This window comes from Trifolium pratense, linkage group LG1, assembly GCF_020283565.1.
Source record: "Trifolium pratense cultivar HEN17-A07 linkage group LG1, ARS_RC_1.1, whole genome shotgun sequence".
Lineage (NCBI taxonomy): Eukaryota > Viridiplantae > Streptophyta > Magnoliopsida > Fabales > Fabaceae > Trifolium > Trifolium pratense.
The window spans coordinates 28,687,914-28,709,772 of NC_060059.1; the positions used below are offsets into that span (position 1 = coordinate 28,687,914).

The following is a 21,859-nucleotide window of genomic DNA, read 5'->3' on the forward strand; positions in this document are numbered from 1 at the left end:
TCCATTTTTTTTGTTGCTAACTCTTGCACCTTTGGTGTCATATTTATAGTATATTTCCAACAAAAAATAAAATAAAATAATAAGGTAAGTTTTATGTATAACGTATATTTAAATAAATGTGTACAGAAGAATTCACGTTTTTATATATAAGGTAATATATTTGGTCAAAGAGAATAAGGTAATTTTTATTTTCTCTTCACTAAATTGGTAGAAACATTGAACCAACAAAAAAAAGTAGAAACAATGAATCCAATGCTTAAGAGTTTTATTATAATTTTTTTTTCTTCAACAAATATTTAAAATTTGGATTAATCAAGTTATTGGGCTCAAGTAGTTACTAGACTTCACCAAAGGATGAATCGTTTGGGAAAAGTTGAGTTTGATTTTTGGGCATGTTTAACTTACCTCGCAACCGAACTCCGGATTACTAGACCCCCTTATCTTAGGAACCGGAGTGTTAACACCAAAAAAAAAAAATTAGGATTAAATATATTTTGGTCCCTATAAAATTACCCAATTTATTTCCCGTTACTATAAAAAAATGACATGTTTTTATTTATACAAAATTTCATACACGTAGTTTTAGAGCTCGTTTGACCCAGCTTTTTTTAGAGCTTATGCAAACAATTTATGCAATTTTTATATATTATTATAAGTTTGTCAAGGTAATTTATGATAAAATAGCTTATAAAATTACAATTTTCACTAGTGTGAACTTCTAAAATAGCATAAAACTTAATTTATATTGCATAAGTTGTTTGCATAAGCTCTAAAAAAAACTGGGCCAAACGAGCCCTTAAACTGTACTAGACTCTTAAATATAATTTTTTCACAAAATTTATTTGAAAAAACAAATTTATTTTTACAAGACCAAACTGCTAGACTCTTAAGTATAACTGTTTCACAAAATACACTATAAAAACATATTTTGGCGCCAATACCTTCTTTACTCGACATACATTTTTCTTAGCTCACATCTTTTACAATAAAACTGTCACAACTTTCTTTTTTTGACACAATTGGGTCTCTGTGCTCAATTGGGTCAGCACAGAAACCAATGCATGATACAAAAAGTGAAAAAGGTGAGATTAAAGAGAAATACTTATATAGGCACAAGCATATATAATGATTTGTTAGGCACACTCACATTAAGTAAAAAAATTAAAGAAAAATAAATTGAATTTATATTAATTGATGTGACAAATATATTTTCTATTTAATTTTTTGGATCGATGTATATGTGCTTAAAATTGTGCCTAAAGTAGTTATGCCTAGGTAAGAGCTTCTCGAGATTAAAACCACCGATCGTTCTACTTGACAAAGAAAAAAAAAACCACCTATTTTTAATGCAAATTAAAAAAAAAAAAAACCTAACTATATATAAAATTTATAAATACGGTGTGGTTGTCAAATTAATATTGTGTTCATAGTTATTTGATGGGACACATTAAATATTTTTTTTGTACAACATTTTATAAATGTTTTTCTTAGTTGCAGCTTTGTACAACAAACAGGTGTGACATTGTATCTATAAATAGTTGAGATTTGGCTTTACTTCTTACAGCATGTTATCGAGACATTTTTTGCACTTTGGGACCTTGATAAAACCAAAGAAAGACATGAGAGTTAGACACTTAATTTGGTTGGCAACTTCTTGATACATTTAGCGTCTTAGGAACAACGTTTTATTAAGAGGCGAGATTGTAAATGTGTCAACTTTAGTAGAGGAAATTAATTTTATATCTTGATTTTGGTTTATGGGAGAGCCGGTTGTAATCTTTGTTTTGTTTATTTCAATTGGTGTAGTAATCTCTTAGATTGTTTACAATATTGTTAAGGGTTACTTATAATGAATTGTAAGGGTTTGAGTACCTTTTATACTCCTTAATTCATTTTTTTGCTTATAAAAAAAAACATTAAATATTTTTTTAAGAGATGTTTAATTGATCAACAGGTTGAGTGTTTAAAAATTATAAACATGTACAAATGAAACCCACTTAAATACTCAAATATTTTTTTTTTTAACAAGCCAAAATGATATATATATATATATATATATATATATAAATATGAACAAATCATCCTTTCAGCACAAGACGTGCCTGAAAAGACTAAGAAAGGTTACAAAAAGTCAAGATACATGAACCGAAAGGAACTAAACAAGGCCCAAACAAAGCAAAAGACTAGACCACCAGCTATGGCAATTCAAAGCTAAAGTACTACTTGTCGCTTTCAACCACCTATACGAAAAAGTCTTGATCTTGTCCAACATGTGATGTACTGAGTTTGCTGAACCTCTGAACAATCTGTGGTTTCTTTCGGTCCACACAACCCACACAACAACAACCCATATGAGCTGCATGAAAGAACGTCGTGCTCGAAGACCACCTGCTGAATCCGTAAACTGAACAAAATGATCGGATGGAGTCTGAGCAATCACCAAAGAAGAGCCAATCCAGGAGCTAACAAGAGACCAAAGGGCACCAAAAGTGCTACAAGAAAGGAGCAAATGCTGAGCCGTCTTAACCTCTCCGCAGCCAGAAACACAATGATGATCCGCCGTAGATAAAATCCCTCGAGTAACCAGGTTTGCTTTGGTAGGTAATCTATCCCGCAAGAGACGCCAAGCACAAATGGAAACCTTCAAAGGAACCTGTCGATGCCAAATGAGACCTGACGCAGCATCCAAAGTCACTGCATCCTGTGTCGTCAAAAGCTGATATGCACCACGAACAGTATAAACATCGTCCAAGTCAGACTGCCACTGCCACCTATCTGAAACATGATCCTGCAGAGAGATGGTAAGAAGTAAAGACTGACACTCACCCAGCATCTCCTCCTCCCAAGCCCACAACCGACGCCGCCACACCCACGCCTCCCCTCCAGCCTCCCAACCCTGCATAAACATCTCGGCCACAGTCACCGATTTGTTTTCTGCCAGGTCAAACAGCCGCCCACACCGCTCCCGCAAAGAGGTCCCATCCACCCAGGGATCGGTCTAGAAAAAAGTGTCGGACCCATCCCCCACCTTTCTCGAAACATGCTCTCTGAACCAACCTCCCCCTACCTCACCTCCTCCACCCCGAATACGTGCCACCTCCCTCCACCACGTAGACCCACGCGCTCCACCCTCACACAGTCTACCTCTCTCAACTCTATAACGACTTGCCAACACTCGAAACCACAAACCCTCCCTATCCACTAGCATCCTCCAACACCACTTACCTAACAGGGCTAAATTAAACTCCCTCAACTGCCTAACCCCCAAACCCCCATACTCCTTACGTAAGCATATAGTTTTCCAGTTAATCCAAGATACTTTCCTAAAATCCTCACTTCCCCTCCCAAAAAAATTTAATCAAAATAGATTCAATAGAAGAGATAGTACCTAAGGGAGCTTTAAAGAAGGAAAGAGCATAGACAAGCAGAGAGATCAATACATATTTAAGTAGAACTAGACGACCACCAAAAGAAATGAAGCTCTTAAATACTCAAATATTAAGAGCTTCATTGTGGGATGCTCAAAATCCTCGTCTACGAATAGTACGTTTGGTTTCTGTTTTGTCAACAATACCTTTTTTATGAAATTCTTTCTACATTTCTTCAATCATGGTTCCTTTGTGATTGAGAAAATATGGAATATTCTCTTTCTTCTACAGCTACATAATTAGATGCATTGAGTAGATCCTTGTAGCTAACGGAAAAGATCAAGGTAAATAAGATTTTTCTCTTCATATAGAAACAATCTTTTATCAGGTTCTTGATCATTAAGTCCTTCACGTAATAAAAATATATAAGAATATGATGGTAAGGTTGAGACAAATTTTTACCTTATTTTGAATTCCCCTTCTTATGTGAAAGAGATCTTCATGCAAGTGCTAATTTTGGTTTTCTATCTTTGAGAGGAAAGTTCCAAGTACCAAGAGCTTCTAGTGATCTTTCCTATTTACCAATACCATAGTCTACATGACAAAGATTTGTTGTTTGTCTCTCTAGGTGCTTTTGATTTTAAATTGTTGAAGAAAAATTAGTTAAAGTGACATTTGTTATCATTTTAAAACCCTTTTTTTTAAAAAAAATTCACCACCAATATTCGGCCCACTCGACTGTTTAATTTAGTCCGGTGGTCAGTTTTGATATCAAATGGTTCAAACCCCCTTCCGATCGCAGTTGCAAATGATCGAACCATAGTCATCTCTATCAAGTTCAACGACAATCATCATCGGACCAACTAACGGTTGATGTTTTTTTTATGAGATTTGAACTATTTTTCATGAGGATATAATGTCATTATGATATAATTTATGTGTAAAATAACTTTTTACTAAAAAATAAAATAAAATTAGAAGAATGCTAATTAGTACTTCAGAACACTAGTTAAGAATACCAAATATAATATAATAATCATAGAACTTGTATAGTCAAATCAATATAAGGCTGGGATGTGTGTCATATTGTCGAGACTCACTTTTCTAGGCTAAATGTAGGAATTGTTGTTAAGTAAACTAGTAGCACACTTTTAATCGTGGGATGAGACTATTATGCCTCAGTGGATTTCTACTATCCAATTTAACTAAAAAGTAATGTAGGTCTCACCAAATTGAAAACAAAGTAAGAGAAGACCAATTTTTTGAATTTTGAATTTTTAAAAATAGAAGGACCGAAATTATAAAAAAAAAATAATAAAATCAATTTTAAGTCTTATTTTAAAATAGAGAGAAAGAAACAAAAACACAACTAAACTATCAAATTTGTATTTGTCTTTGTAAGACTCTCAAATAGCTCCCTCACATTATACATATTTCAAAAAAAAAAATTATGACTCTATTACACCGAAAATTGATCCCTACCTTTAATCACTTATTATCAAGGCTTAATTGCAGTTTTAAACTCCTTATTTTCACCATTTTATATAATTGATCTCTCTATTTTAAAATTTAATAGTTTAGTCCCTCTATCATATATATTGTCTAAAACATGGTGTTACAACATATTTTAAATTAAGTTTATAGATGATTTTTTTTTACAATTTCATCAATGTTGACATTTTTCCATCATCATATCATATATCACATCATTTAAAACATATTACATCACTAATTTTTAAACAAAATTTTTAATGGAGGGACTAAAACTATAAAATTTCAAAAATAGAGGGACTAATTCAGCAAAATGGAGAAAATAAAAGGACAAAAAATGCAACTAATATGATTATCGATTCTAAGTGTTGGTGGCCAAACTAGAGAGAAACGTTCACAGTTAAATCAACTTACAAACTTATTGTTGATAACTTGATCGATACATCTCATTTCCATGTTGTTGGTGATTGGTCTATAGTTTGGAAGTTGAAGGTACGCTCAGCTGTTAAGAATTTATTATGAATGATGCTTAGTGATTGTCTTCCAACAATCTTATAACAAAAAAGGGGAAATAGTCATTTTAGTCCCTCAATGTGCAATTCGCTGTCATTTTGGTCCCTCATTGAAGAAAAACTATTGAATAGTCCCTGAATCTGCATTTCGTTAGTCAGTTTGGTCCATGCTGTTAAGTTTGGCCGTTAACTCAACAAAAAAGCTAACGTGATAAATTTTTTTGGACACACGTCAGTTTGCTGAGTTGGCACGAGGGACGAGGAAACAACCATTTTGGTCCCTGAATGTGCATCTCGCTGTCATTATGGTCCCTGACTGAAGAAAAAAATACAAAATAGTCCTTCACTATGCAATCTGTTAGTCACTTTGGTCCCTTGCATTAAAAATTGTTGCTAACTTTATAAAAAAACTAAAGTGACATTTTTAAGGAACACGTGGCACGCAGATTTAACACATTTGTGTGACAATAGGATGAATGATGTGACCAAAGACTAAAATGACATTACTTTTTATTTTCTCTTCATTTCTTTATCTTCTTCCTCCCATTCTTCTTCATTTTCTTCGTACATTTATGAATAAAACCCATAATTTTAAACCCAATTTTTTAAGAAAAAATCATTGGCACCTATTCATTTACCTAAAAATCATATATAAACTACTTCATTCGTTCCTTTTTATTTTTCGTTTTTTTATCACTGTACACATGTCAAAGCATAACTTTTATCACTAATAACTTCAATTATTTATTATAAAAAGTATGAAAATTTTATATTTTGAGAATATTCGTCGAGACAAATTGAAAGAAGAAGAAGCAAAATGAGTTGTTGTTAGGTTATTTAATGTATGAAGAAGATAAAGAAGAATAAGAGGAAGAAGATAAATAAATGAAGGAAAAAAGTATGCATAATAACAAAATTTGAAAGAAGAAGAAGTGAAATGAGTTGTTGTTAGGTTATTGAATGTATGAAGAAGAATAGGAGAAAGATGATAAATAAATGAAGAGAAAAAAAAAGGTAATGTTATTTTAGTCTCTGACCAATCATTCATCCAGCTATCGCACAAATGTGTTAACTTTGCGTGTCACGTGTCACTAAAAAATGTCACATGAGTTTTTTTTATAAAGTTAACAACTATTTTTAACATTATGGACCAAAGTGACTAATGGATTGTAGGGTCAATGACTATTTTGTATTTTTTCTTGAGTTAATACCATAATGACAGAGAATTGCACATTCAGGGACCAAAATGGTTGTTTCCCCGTCCCTAATGTCAACTCAGCAAACTGATGTGTGTCCAAAAAAATGTCACGTCAGCTTTTTTGTTGAGTTAACGGCCAAACTTAACAGCAGAGACTAAACTGACTAAATTCGATGACTATTTAAATATATGTGTGTGGAAGTTCAAACTCCGGATTCTCCGGTTAAAAATGATATTATAATCACTAGCCTATTTGACAAAAAAAGAAAAATTTAAAATATTTATAAGTCAAATACTAATTTAGTAAATTTAGTAATAAAATTTGCTTAATTTTTTTTAGTTATTTACCAAAAAAAAAAATCCACAATAAAACTGTTTTATTTTATGACTTTATCATAAACCATCCATCAACGAAGCTCCCTTATGGTGGCTTTTATCTGTTATAGCAGCACAGTTCTCTGCTACAAGTAAACGATAACAATGGAAGCTTTTAGTTTCTCATTATCCACTTCACACTCACACTTTTCATTACACTCCACCAAACACCACCCTTCTTCCCCACCCATTTCCTTCTCCTTAAAACCACCTCCTGACTCCAACAACAACAACAATTCCGCCTCCTTCCGCCGTCCCCCCAAACCCCTCAAAATCAAAACAACTCCTCCCCCTAACCCTAACCCTAACCCTAACCCTAATCCTAACTCTAAACCATCACCAAATTCAAATCCCTTCAAAAACCCTTTCCGTTCCTCCAATTCACTCACTAACAAGCTTTGGCTCACAAGCAAACTCTCTCCTCCACCACCACCACCACCTCCGCCGTGTGAAGTTGAATCAGAGGATGAATTTTTAGATGAGGAAGTTGAAAATGAAGACGGTGAAGGTGGGGACGAGAGTTCTGATGTTCGGACTCAGTTCCGGCAGCCGGGGAAAATCTTTGTAGGAAATATGCCAGGGTGGGTGAAGAAACAAGAGGTTTCGGAATTTTTCCGCCAATTTGGACCGATAAAGAATGTGATTTTGATTAGAGGTCACAATAATACAGAGAGGAATGCGGGGTATGGGTTTATTATTTATGATGGAGAAACTGCGGAGAATTCGGCGATGAAGGCGGTGGAATTTGACGGTGTTGAGTTTCATGGGAGAGTGTTGACTGTGAAGCTTGATGATGGGAAGAAGTGGAGGGAGAAAATGCTTGAGAGGGAAAAGTGGTTGCGTGGGAATGATGATAAGGAGTACAAGTCCACGTGGCATGAGGAGAGGGATAGTTCCAGGAATGAGTTTCAGAAGGTTCTGGAAACTGAACCGGAGAATTGGCAGGCGGTTGTTCGTGCTTTCGAGAGAGTTAAGAAGGTTTATCATCTTAACTTATGTATATGCATTTTATTTATTGAATATGAACCATAGACACCATACACGACACACTTACATGTAGAAAATAGTGTTTTATGAGTATACGCCTTAGTGTTACATGTTGCCGTGAGTGAATCTGTTGCATAATGTTGATAGTTTTGCAGTGGAATCTATTGCATAACATTTTACTTTAGTTAGAAGGTTCTTTGTGTAGAGCGGCATTTCAGTAGATAAGTTATTTGTAGTGCAATGGTAAATTTGGCGTACTGATAGAAATTGAAGGACGGAATGAGTTTTCCATGGGGATGAACTTCACTTGAGGTACATGTCTGAATTATCCATGGGGGTGAACTTTACATGGGTATGAGTTTTATTTAAAAAACATGTCTTAAACTTTTCGTGGTGTACTAAGTTCTCATAACCATTAACATTGATTGATACATTGCTAGAAATCATATCAAAATGAGGGGTTAATGATGGTATTTAAAAAACTAGTAAGGCCCCGAGTGTCAATAAGAAATTTGATAGTGGGCACATTAATCCTTGAGTAAGAGAAAACCCTATCCTGATTGTTGTGAATCACAATAGTCATCCATGTTACTTCTGTAAGGAAATAATGTATTTGGTGTCTAAACGACTGAAGGTCTGACATTCGTGGTTCGTAAGGACCAAGGTGGAGTGTTTTTGGTCTGTTGGAAAGTTTCCTACGGACGGAATTAGCAGTTTGTTATTTAACACTCAGAGAAAATTCAAACTAGATTGATAAATGTTTGTGGCTAAATATCCGTTAAATATGAAATTTTAAAGTCAACAAGGTTGTTTTGTTGAAAGTTCGAAATTGTAAGCCTGAACTGTTAGTCAGCTGCTGTGTTAAAACTAATTAATATGAGGTTGGGCATTTTAATTTTTGGATTGTTCATGTCAAGGGACTGGGACAGTGGGTGTGAAGAGATTGGGATGTAGCATGTTGGATGGTACTAACTAAACCAGGCAGTTAATAGGTTCCTTGTTTAGTTATACCAGTCTGTATGATCCAATTTTGGTTTGCCACTTAGTTATGTAAGCAATGATACTTATTTAAAGTCCCCCAGCTAATGCAGAACAATAATAATCGGTAAAAAAGAATAAGCATTGTTAGAAAAGCTATTTTCATTGTTACATCTTAAAATTACCAAATAGGACATCAGAAACGCAAACATTGTTTATTAAAGATTATTATTAAGTTTGGATATTTCTTGTGTGAAATATAATAGTCAAGGGTCTCTGTTTTTGGTTAGAGACTCTGATCTAATAGTTCATTTATAATACCCTTCATTTTACTTTTCTTCTTTTTCTTTTTTAATTAAAAATATTTTTCGTCGTATACCCTTAATTTAGATAGGAAGATATGAATTTCTTATAGAAGTTAAATTTGTCAACAATAATGTTAGGTGTTTATTGTTTCGTTTTTATTATGTGTATTCATCGTCATTTTCACTAGTAATGTATGCTGTTTATTCTTCTTTAAACCTGTCTAGTGATTGTTGTCTCCTTTTGACATGATTAATGTTCAAGCATATTTTTTGGGTTCTTATGAGTACAAAGCTTGTATCAATGTTATATTAATGATTACTGCATTCCTCTCAGCATTCACGAGTAATTTTTTTTACACTACTCACTGGTTACTACCTCCGACCCTAAATGTAGGGCCCCGTTGGCTAAATCACGGGAATTAAGAAAGTTGATGGTACTATTAAATTTTTTAAAAATTAAGATTGCTTTTTCAAGTTTACCACCCTTCAAGAGAGAGAGTTAAGTTATCTTTTCCATCATAAATATTTATTGCTTATAGAAAAAGAGGTAAAATAATTAGAGGAAATTTGGTAAAAATTTAATTAATGCAGTTGAAAATTTGAAGAGGTTCCTATAAAAAAGACAAATAAATTTCTCAAGGTCTTATATTTATTTAAGGACAGAGGTAGTATGTTTTCAAGAGAATTTTTTATCCTTTCCCAGTGTTAGTGCCTATATTTTCTAAATAACAATACCTCCTTTGAGTAAAAGAAAAAAGAAAGGTAATATATGTTATTTATGCATACATAGAGATGTTTGCATGAAAAAGTTTAATGTGAACCTGTGATTTTCACTTTTATTTTCTGTAATGTGGATAATAAGTAATTGCTCTTGGTTTCGTTTTGTTCATATATTTTCAGCCTGCCAGAAAAGAATATGGCTTGATGATTACATATTATTCACGACGAGGGGACATGCATCGTGCACGTCAAACATTTGAAAGCATGCGAGCAAGAGGAATTGAGCCATCTTCACATGTGTACAGTAGGTAAAATCTAAAATGACATCTTTGCTAGAGCTGTGGTATAATTTAATATAATCAGTTGAACTTTTACTTTTGAGGTTTTAAGTTGATGACATATTTTCATTGGCATGCGTTATCTTTCTAGAGATGTAAATATGAGTAAAAGGATTTTTCTTTCCAAAGTTGAATAATAATTAATAAAAAAAATATTACAAGGTTGTGGAGTGTTTTCGAGTTGTGTCTGTTGAGCCAATAACACGCCTTTTATGATTGCTTGTGCGATTCGGATTCAGGGAGGGTGTGGCCCCATATTGTCCCTATTTCTGACTTTTCCTGCTCTTTTTTTTTATATCTAACATCATTTCCTCGAAATATTTAGGCATTGAAAAATTGAAAAACCACCTTCATTTATATTATCATTACATGATGTCAATTGTGTACTTTTTTCCCTGGCTTTTGCTAACCCTCTGTTTCAGTTTCCATCACCCTCGCTGTTCTGCTACTCAATCCCCTACTGTAATGTTTTTTTTACCATGGCTAATTAATTAGGAATATATAATTATACATTTCAATCATTTAATTTCAGGTATTCTTTTAAGTTTATCATAAGTTATTTCTGTTAGACCCTATACTCTTTGATGCAGCAGTCATCGCACTGTGTTAACCTGCTAGTGTTTTTGGGGCCAGCCGCTCTTCGATGTTATCTAAGATTGATAACTATGGTTTACCTTTTGGATTTTCATAGGGACTGGCCCCAAAATTCGCTCTTAAAGTAACATTTCACTATAACCGCTGATATAATTATGATTCAGCTTCAGTATAGATTGAATTAGAAAGGATTATGAGACTGGACCATAGGAAACAGATACAATAACACAGCATTTTTTATTGACTCCTTAGTCATTACCTCATTATCTTCTGTCACTACACTTCTCCAATTTTATATTTCTCTGTAGTTTACTAGACTTTTTACCTATGGCCACACTGTGATAGAACACTAAGATTCTATATGCTAGTTGGCCCAATTATTGGGCCAACTTTACATGAGCCCTCTTTCTAGAAAATTGTAGAAGCAAGGGAATGGAAGTTAGTCAGCACTTTCTTTTTTTTTAAAAGGGTTGAATAAGTTTTTGGTGTTATAAATATTCCAAATTTCGTTTAGTCCCTATAAAAAATTTCAGCAAGTTTTGGTCCCCAGAATATTTTCCGTCATTAGTCAAAAAATAAAATAAAATTCCGTCATGATTTTTTATCCCTGTTTTTAATTCAACTCATGGTACTCTTCAGATTTTTTATGGAGTTTTTGTATTCACTTTTATAATATTATAAGAATCTCTCCCACATAAAATTTATTTATTCTATCAAAAGATGAATTAAATATGAACTTTTAAGCACCAAAAACTTAACTTAAAAATTCATATTTAATTCATCCATTGTTAAAAAATTAATCTTTTGGAAGCGCGAATTTTATAATGTACTTAAACATGTAAATTTCACAGAGAAACTCTAACTAACTTTCTAACTGGTTGAATCATAACTTCTCATTTCATTGATTTTTCAAATGTGGTTGATTACAACCTTTTATAGATTTAGCTTATCCTGGACCTATAAACTAACTACTTGCAGCTAAGCTGTAACATAATGTAAAAAACCTATAGCTAAGCTATTACTATTAGTTGTTAGATTAGTATTTTCTCTTTTGTGCTGGACCTCCCACTCCTTTAACCCTTTAGCTCAGACCAGTTGAGCTACCCAACCCACTAGTTAGCACTTTCCTTTTTTTTTTTAAACAAAGTTAGCACTTTCCTTGATTTTAGGGATAATTCTTTATAAAAGGGAGGGATGGGTAGTGAGTAAGTCATGAAGAAAGTTTTTATGAGTCTGTTTAGGAGAGAAGTTCACTCTAGTCTAGGAGCACTACTGCTCCGGTAGGAGTTCTCAGCAACTCTGGTTTTATCTTTTTCAGTTTATCTCTCCACTTTTCACCATTGTAGTTGGCTCGCCACTTTTCGTTCAAATAATATGCAGTTTCCTTAATTGAAATTCTTGAGTTCTATCACACTGATTGATACGGTTAGTTACCAGCCATTCCAGATTGATCCCTCCCTTGCCCGTGTGGGCTCTGATATCTTAGGGTTCTTCCTCACATGTACGCTCATATTGCAAGGTTCCCAATATTCATTGAGGGATTTCGTTTGGTATAGATTCAAAGGGGTTGAAATCTCTTTCCATATTTTGGATTTGTGTGTTCTATTATGTTCTTTAGTTTTTAGGAGAATATTGTGTCCCCTTCCCTTTGCAATCTTTTTTTCCCCTTCAAATTAAAGTCCTTTTATTCAATAAAAAACACTGTGGTTATCCTTTCTTCTGACTTTAATTATTAATACATGTTAAATGTTTGCAGTCTTATTCATGCTTATGCAGTTGGTAGAGACATGGAAGAAGCATTACATTGTGTTAGAAAGATGAAGGAAGAGGGCATTGAAATGAGTATAGTGACATACAATATAATTGTGGGGGGATTTGCTAAAGTGGGCAATGCTGAGTAAGTAAACTACACAAATTTCTCGCTGTAATATGAAAAATGTTGTTTCTTGTAATTAGTTCAACTGCTTTTATAAAAACTAACACTCTGAAGCAGCAGAAGCTTTTACGTCAAGCTATATGAATTGTATTTGTCTCTAACTTCCCCCCTCCCTGTAATGGAAGAGTCCTTTGGGCTTGAAACACAAATGATGCCCACATGTGTGTAAATTTTAGTGTAAATATTGTTGAAAAAAGATCAGGAAAGGATCAAATTCGTCCTGCTTAGTTATAGAGCTTTGATATAACATGTATAAAACAACAACAATAAAAACTCTTTTATTAGGTGGGATTGGTTACACTGATCAACGTCATAAGCCAGGTTTAACGAAACCCATTTAATGGGAATGACTACAAGAATTAAACATATCATCATCTGTTATTGCAAATAGTATATCACAACACAAGCTTGGGAAAAAAGAATATAGTTTCTATACTCGGTTTTTCTTGAGAATCATACCTTGTGGCCGAAATTGGAATGAAGATTTCTGAGTTATTGAAGTACAAGAAAGATTTCTGGCTTATTATGTAACAAACAAACTGAACCCAAACAATAAACTAAACTATCAACTGAAATAAATAAACGTGGTGATGGAAAGTTAATCTGTTCATTATGGTAGAATAACTATTTTTCCAGTTTTTTAAGAAGCCGTGGAGTTTTGTACTTTTGCCAAGAAAGTTAATCTGTTCATTATGGTATCGATTTTAGATGCCTTTACTAACTACCTCCCTATTAGGGTCTTTTTTATTCTCTCTTTTTTGATAAAAATATGGTAAAATGTACTACAATGTAGAAATGGCTGGGTTGTCTCATCCCTACACCCCACCCAAAAATGTGAATTGTACTGCAATGGTTGGTTTCAGTATCTTTCTTATATTAAGTTATTGGGTTGCCCTTGAACTTGCTTAGTTTTTCTCCTCGTATAATTTCTCCTGGTGCTGGTGTGTAAGTTTTGGTCTAGTTTGATTTAGGAAAATAATTTTGATGTCCTGTTTATACCGAGTGAAGAATAAAGAATCAGTTTCTATCTTGGAGATAACAGTATAACACTATTTGATGTTGTTTTGGAAGTGCTGCAGATAAGTGGTTTAAGGAGGCCAAAGAGAGGCTTCCATCTTTAAATGCAGTCATTTATGGGAGCATAATTTATGCACACTGGTGAGCATTCAGTCTTCTTTTTTTGGGTCAATTTTATATGTACTATCCAAAACCTTTGATTGTCATATTTTGTTGGTGATTTGTTTTTGGAGAACTATCTTTCAAATGTATGTGTCATTTCCTTCTTTTTTCGCTTTATTTTATCTCTAACTTATAATATTAAATTAAATTGTTCATGAAGATTTAGCAGCGATTTTTTTTTATAAAAAGAACCTAACCCAAGTAGCAATGTTTAGTGTTTACTAAGAGAAAAACATATACCATTCAAGTGGTTGTTCAATTAAATCTATATTTGGTTAACTATTAACTGACCTGTTGTTCAGTAGTGCGGTCAATGTATGTGCCTTGGTAATTATTTTTACTAAATTTTTGCTTTATGGTAAAATGATTATAATTTCTGTTCAATTTCCTTCCCCTTCCTTTGTTATTTATTGTTTTGGATATCCTGATGTGTTTTACAGTCAAGCTTGCAAAATGGGTTGTGCTGAAGCCTTGGTAAGGGAAATGGAAGAAGAAGGGATAGATGTTCCTATTGACATATATCATACCATGATGGATGGTTATACAATGATCGGCAATGAAGAGAAATGCTTAATCGTGTTTGAAAGACTTAAGGTATAGCTTGTTCATAGGTTTTTGTGTGACCATTGGCTTTGTAGTTTCTGTATACTATTGCTGTGTGCTCTCACGAATTATATATTTGAAAAGAAAACATTCCAGTTCATATGAAGATTCACTTGCATGTAAGCTATTTTTTCTCTTGAACATTACATCATAATTCAAATTTTTGGCAATTTTTCCTAGTATAAGGTAAGGCTGCCTACAATAGATTTGTAATGGCTCCAACCCTTCCCCGGATACCTTTATATGGAGTAAGCCTTATAGACTATAGGATTGAGTTGCCTTGTTTTCTTTCCTCTCCCATGGTATCTCTATAATGTGGCTCTCCTTCCTGTTGTCTGTGTAATGACTTTGGCAATTGGAATCTTTTTCTCCTACCCAACTTTTTTATCCAGTTTCAAGCCAATATTAGTGGTTGCACCCACATTCTCCTCATTAGGATTTTCCGCCTACTGAAGCCAGAATAACCATTTCTGGACTGAAACTTTTGCAGTTCCAATCAATCATCTACTAGGATCTAAAGTCTCCCCTGTTACTGCACAATGGTGCACTTTCACTCTCTGGCATCTGGTCCTAATGGAAGTGTGTCACGGTACACCTATGGCCATCTTCATGTTCTCTGCCTGTCTCCATCTTCAGTGGAACTATTCAGCCACTCTCCCATGTGATTTTTCCTGGCCATGTATTTGGCTATAATCATTTTACTGTCCCTGTTTGGCTTTTACCTGTCTGACTATTTGGCCCAGTTTCTATGCGAGATATCTATTATTTCTTGTGTTTGGCTTCAACCTGTTTTGCTTGTCACAGATTAGATTATTTCTACATGGGTTACTATGATTCCTTTTTTGATTGGTCTATATTGGCAACGTCTTGTATGGGTTGTTGTGTTCTTTGAGCCATTTGGCTGTTAAGGTCGGTTGTATTGTTTGCTGTGTTCTCTTCCCGCTGTTGGTTGTTGATTGGAGCCAGTTCAAGCCATTTTTTATCTGATAAACATTCATTTTTTCACATTTCCAGCAAGGAAATTTATCATTGTCATCGTTAAGAGTCCCACATTTGATTAGAGATGGCCTGGAGTTGTTTATAAGTGGGGGAAATCTTCACCTTACAAGCCGGTTTTGTAAGGTTGAGTTAGGCCCAATATAAAAACCTAAGATGGTATCAAAGTCTCCTCCAAGATCTGTTGGGTCACCTGCTATTATGTTTATGTTGTCGGGCCGCCCATCATTTATATCCATGCATCAAGCCCAATAGTGTTGGGCGTGAGGGGTGTGTTAAGAATCTCACATTGGATGAGAAGTGGCTTGAAGATTAATTAGTGGGGGCAATCCTCACCTTACAAGCCCGTTTTCTAATGATTAGTTAGACCCAAAATTCTAAGACCGACAATCCAGATATTTGTAATTTTTCTTTGAGAAAATATATAATAAACAATATCCAGTTATTTAATCATTTTGTGCATCAAGTGTATAAGATGTTTGTTTACTTCTTGGTTGAGGAAAGGAGTCTCTGTTTTCGTTTCCTATATGTAACTTTTTTCTTAATTTGCATTTGATATATTGCTTTACGTGTCACCTTCATCTATTAAACATGATATCTAAAACCATTTGTTTGCCACTCCATTTGACATTGAACAACAGAGTAATATAGTATTTTATTTTTCAATGAAGGAATGTGGGTTTTCTCCCTCGATTGTCAGCTATGGTTGTCTTATTAATCTTTACACCAAGGTAAGACATTTCAATTTTAACCTTTTATTTGGTCATTTGTGTTATCTGGTTCATCTATCCCTTTCAGCAGTTACTGCCTGGCTTTCATGTAAATTTAGGTTTCTCGCAAATATTTGATTGGAAATTCTTATCATATATGTTGATTATTATACCAATAAAATTTAACATTTTTAAACCAAAATGATATTAAGATGTATAAATTTTAAATATATTAAAATATGTATTATTTCACTACATTCTTGATCTCCAAAACTACAAACATTTGACATGAAAGATCAAGATGAAGGACAATTATAACGGGTCTTCTATTTAGGGATGGGTGTAGTATTATAAAATGTGGAAGAAAAAAAAATTAGGATTCAACCATGTGCATAGAAACTAGATAGGTCCGCCGATCTACCGCTGTTCATTCCTTTTCTTTATTTCTATGAAACATATAGTATTATATTATATATCTTTTGTGTGTGTGTGTGTGTGTGTGTATCATTTAATAAATACAAAAGATATCACAATAGCGGTTATCTCGCTACAGTTATCATGCTTCGTGCCTTTATCCGAGATTAACTGCATAGATTCCACAAAAGTGAGCTTGGTATATATGATTTATATACTGTAGCTTAATTACATCTGTTTTATCTTCCTTTTCAGATAGGAAAAGTTTCTAAAGCATTGGAGATTAGCAGAGTGATGAAAAGTGTTGGCATAAAACATAACATGAAGACCTACTCTATGTTGTTCAATGGGTTCTTGAAGTTGAAAGATTGGGCCAATGCATTCTCCGTATTTGAAGACATTACTAAAGATGGTTTGAAGCCGGATCTAATACTTTACAATAACATCGTAACAGCTTTTTGTGGGATGGGTAACATGGATCGTGCCATTTGTATTGTGAAGCAAATGCAGAGGGAGAGGCATAGAGCCACAACACGCACATTTTTGCCCATTATACTTGGTTTTGCTAGAGCTGGAGAGACGAGGAGAGCCTTGGAGATTTTTGATACTATGAGGAGGAGTGGTTGCATTCCCACTGTACACACATACAATGCTCTTATTCTTGGCCTTGTTGAGAAGTGCCAGGTAACTTGTGGTTAACAAACAATCGTCAATTGAGATACAAATGAAATGACTTGGTTTTTACTACATTGTTTTTTGGGTCATGCTAAACAGTGCCTCCGGGGCACTTGTTAAACATACTAAAAAAAGAAACAAAAGACAAAATTAGTATTGAAAAGATAGTATTTTACATTTCCAAAACATTGAATGCACAAGTTCCAAGATGAAATTTCCTTTTTAATTTCCTTTTATTTGAATTTCAAAAAGGAAAAATAAATTGATTAAAAGCCAAATGATCATCTTCGTCCATTAAATAATATTTAATTACTTGAAAAAATTCCGTTAATTTGTCAAGTTGCAAATTTTTTATTATTGACATCTGATTATAAGTTTTGAAACGGTAAAGTGAATCCAAATTTGCAACTTGAAGGGCTACAGTGATGTGTTCTTGAAGAATTGCAAAAACATCAAAATTAAGGATGACCTTTAATAATGCAAAATGCTAAAAATATTTTCTTTGTGAAGGTTAAATTAGTTGGAGTAACAATACACCTAAATTATTGATCGGAGGACCTGATGATAATGAGAAAAAGCAACTATCCCTATGTTCTATCCTATAATTAATTGGGTGTTATTTGGTCTTAGTTTGTTCAATATGTATTTAGTAGTAGTTTAAAGTTGCATGGCTGTAAATGCTTGTATAGCAAGCTTGCTTTGATTCATAAATTTCAGAACACGGGGATTGAATAAATCACGAACTTCACTCTTTGCCTTTGGGTTTATCTCTTTTATCAAGATCTTGGATCTTGGGGAGAGATAAACCCTGCTTTACATTGTGAATCCTTTCTGGCTGTAGCTGTCTCTTTATACTAGCCTTTGATAGTCAAGTTTATTTGCACAGAAACTTTTCCAATTCGGCCTAGATGCATCCATTTGTAATAAAGGAGCCACACTGCCAACCAATGCCACATATGCCTCCACTAGCCAGTAGCTTTCCAATGCACGAGGAACCATTTTAGTCAGATTTATAATTGGCTTAGCATACAGAACCTGTGTTAACTTTCAATTTGGTAAAACAAGAATCTCTCGTTTTACATGTATTTGTGTGGGTTTCTTGTTTTTGTCAGTGTGAACTGTGAGCATATCTTGGAGGGTACAATACTTCACCAACTTTTGAGTGTGTTTCAGTGGGTGCTAGCATGTTAGATTTGTGTATGTCGTTCTGCCAGTTGAACATTTTTTTCTACAGTCACTAATTCATCAAAAGTCTAGTACATTTTCCCATGTTAAATTTCCATCCTTCTTATTTTATAATGAAAAGATGTTATTTCCATTTTGATATTTCCTCAGTCATTATGTAGTACTTACCGCAAATAATGTTACATTTGTAGATGGAAAAGGCTGTACGAATATTGGATGAAATGAAACTAGCTGGTGTTATCCCAAACAGGCACACATATACAACTCTTATGCAAGGTTATGCTTCCCTGGGTGATACTGATAAGGCCTTTCATTATTTCACATTATTGAAGAATGATGGCCTGGAGATCGATATATATACTTATGAGGCACTGTTGAAGGCATGTTGCAAGTCAGGCAGAATGCAGAGTGCCCTAGCTGTCACAAAACAAATGAGTGCAAATAAGATTCCAAGAAATACCTTTGTCTACAATATTCTAATTGATGGGTATGATATGAATAATTTACTTCTGACAGAATTAAACTCAAAATTTACATTTTTATCTAACATTTGGTTTTATATTCTTCAATAATGGCATTTAGTATTCTGTTTTACTTGTTTTTGTTTCCATGTTTACATGCATGGGTATTTTTAATATTTTTGTCCTTTAGTGGCTTCACGACCTACTTTTAACCTAGTCTTACTTTTTTAGTTGGGCACGGAGAGGTGATGTTTGGGAAGCTGCAGACCTGATGCAACAAATGAAAAAGGAAGGCATTCAACCGGATATCCATACCTACACTTCTTTTATAAATGCTTGTTGTAAAGCTGGGGATATGCAGGTATGTTTGTTGATAAATGTAATTTGTTATTAACTGTTTAAGTGAATCATTTCATGCATCTTCATCTTTTTTAAGCAGGAATCATTTATTTGTTATGCCATCTCCTTTCAATTCTTTCTGCTTGCTCTCACCAAAGGTTTTTTTGGGTAATGCGAAATTGCGAATACGTTTTTGATAATACTCATTCTGCGTTTGGAATATTGAACCTCCTTAGCCCATGATTTTGATTTTGAATAGCAGATTTTAAAATATTTGTCATACTGTTGAAGTTTATTAATATCATTTGTTAATCATACTTTTTGTGTGTGCCAGAATGCAACACAGATTATCGAAGAAATGGAAGCACGTGGTATAAAACCAAACCTCAAAACCTACACCACTCTTATACATGGTTGGGCACGTGCTGCTTTTCCAGACAAGGCTTTGAAGTGTTTTGAAGAGATGAAAGTAGCCGGATTAAAACCAGACAGAGCAGTGTACCATTGTCTTATGACATCTTTGCTGTCCAGAGCTACCGATGCTCGATCACACATTTACAGTGGCCTCTTGTCTATATGTAGAGAGATGATAGAATCTGAGATTACAGTTGACATGGGAACTGCAGTACACTGGGCGAGATGTTTGTACAAAATTGAAAGAACTGGAGGAGAACTGACTGAAGCCCTACAAAAGACCTTTCCTCCTGATTGGACCTCGCATAATATTCTTGCTGTCGACTGTGAAATAGAAACTGCTGATTCAGAAATTGTAGACAGTGAGTATGATATTGTATATTATTCCAGTGAAAGTGATAACGATGAGTCCACTCATGCTGAAGATTATGATAATGATGTCATATAGGTGATGGTTTTTAATTTTGTTATAGTAAATAGAAATGGCATAATGCCATGATTTTTGGGTATTGAACTCTGTATATTTCTGTTCGAAAATGGGCGCAAATGGGCATATCCTATGATCTTCACTACTAGTTTAAAAATCTGCGAGTTCTCAAATTTTCTGAATAGCCATTCAAATTTTTTATGTTGTAAAGTCCTTTGTAAATGTTTCATTTGTAATTTGGAAAATTTGTTGTAGAATAATTAGCAATTTGTTGATATGAATGAGCTATTTGGGGCAAAAATATAGTAATCATTCGATAATATTTTATCTTTAGTATAATGGTATTCAGTTTGAGGTGCCTCCAATCTAGCGAGGGGAATAGTCACTGCGTTCGGCGGTGGATACCCTGGTCTCGGAAAAAAAAAATGTTATTCAGTTTGGCATCATATAGGCTAATGAACATTTTCAATATTTTTCTACTGTTAAAAAAAAAAAAAACCATGTCATTCAGTATTAAAGAATACACACACTTTTTTTTTTAAAAAAAAAAAACAATAGACACTCATGAAATTAAGGCTTGTTTGTTTCGGCTTTAAAAAAATGGATTTTTTTTTAAATTTTTGAAAATAGATTTTATAAAATCGTTTTTTAAAATATTACTAGTTTTTTTGTATTCGTTTTTTTTTTAAAAATTGAAATACTAATTTTGACATCATATAACATAAAAATACATTCTTAAAAAAAAAAAACATTATTGAAGATCAAAACATAGTCAAAATCAATATTTTTTTAAAAAAAATTGTATTTCAAAAATGATTTTTATGAAAATCTATTTGAAATAGCTTCAAAATTTAGTGATTTTTCAAAATTTTGATATCCAAAAAAAGTTTCGATAAAATGATCAAATATCTAAAATAATATTTTAAAAATAACTATTCAAACCAAATTTTCATTTGAAGCTTTTATAAAAAATTTCTTTGTAAAATACTTTTACACGAAATTATTTAACATTATAGGAATCTATATTAAAAAAATCTATAACAAACATGCTCTCTAAATTTTATATAAGGTATACACAACATAAAAGTTGTTATTCAGTTTTTCATGTTGGAAATTCTCGAATCCTTCACGGTTGTTGTCTCAATCCAAAACTTGAGCTAGGGGAGCGTGCTGCAGTGTTGCATTCTATGAAGCCCTAATACCGATACGGCGGGAAAATTTTCAAATTTCTCGATATGATACGGCCGCGATACGTTATTTAAAAAATAAATTTAAAATTAAATATACAAATGCACAATATATAAACATAACTAAAATCGACAATGATAATAAATTAACATTCAAATTACTCAAATTAAGCAAACAAGTGTCAATTACATATCTTAAGTTAAGTAAGTACTATCTAAAAAGAACATAAATCGTACAATCCCAAAAAAAAACATCATTAGTTGACAATCCATAAAGAACATCATACTCTAACATTCACCATTTAAGAAGAAACACTGATTGTATCAGACTCTTCTCCTTCATTTCTATCATCAAAGAACATTGATTATCCGATATTTCTCTAATACGCGTATCAGAGAAGTATCTGACACGTATCGATAATTTAAAAAATAATATTAATTGCACGATACTTCTCTGATACGAGTAT

The 21,859-nt window shown here is 33.4% G+C and overlaps 1 protein-coding gene across 1 annotated transcript; it reads left to right on the forward strand.

Moving 5' to 3' along the window:
• Window positions 1-6,915: 6,915 nt before the first annotated feature.
• On the forward strand, window positions 6,916-20,506 carry LOC123909671 (pentatricopeptide repeat-containing protein At5g04810, chloroplastic). The gene is made up of 10 exons (XM_045960548.1): window positions 6,916-7,922; window positions 10,115-10,242; window positions 12,623-12,763; window positions 13,874-13,960; window positions 14,422-14,575; window positions 16,252-16,311; window positions 16,960-17,388; window positions 18,756-19,051; window positions 19,257-19,386; window positions 19,699-20,506. The coding sequence occupies exons 1-10, from the start codon at window positions 7,050-7,052 to the stop codon at window positions 20,224-20,226; spliced, it is 2,826 nt and encodes a 941-aa protein (XP_045816504.1). The 5' UTR covers window positions 6,916-7,049; the 3' UTR covers window positions 20,227-20,506.
• Window positions 20,507-21,859: the final 1,353 nt, after the last annotated feature.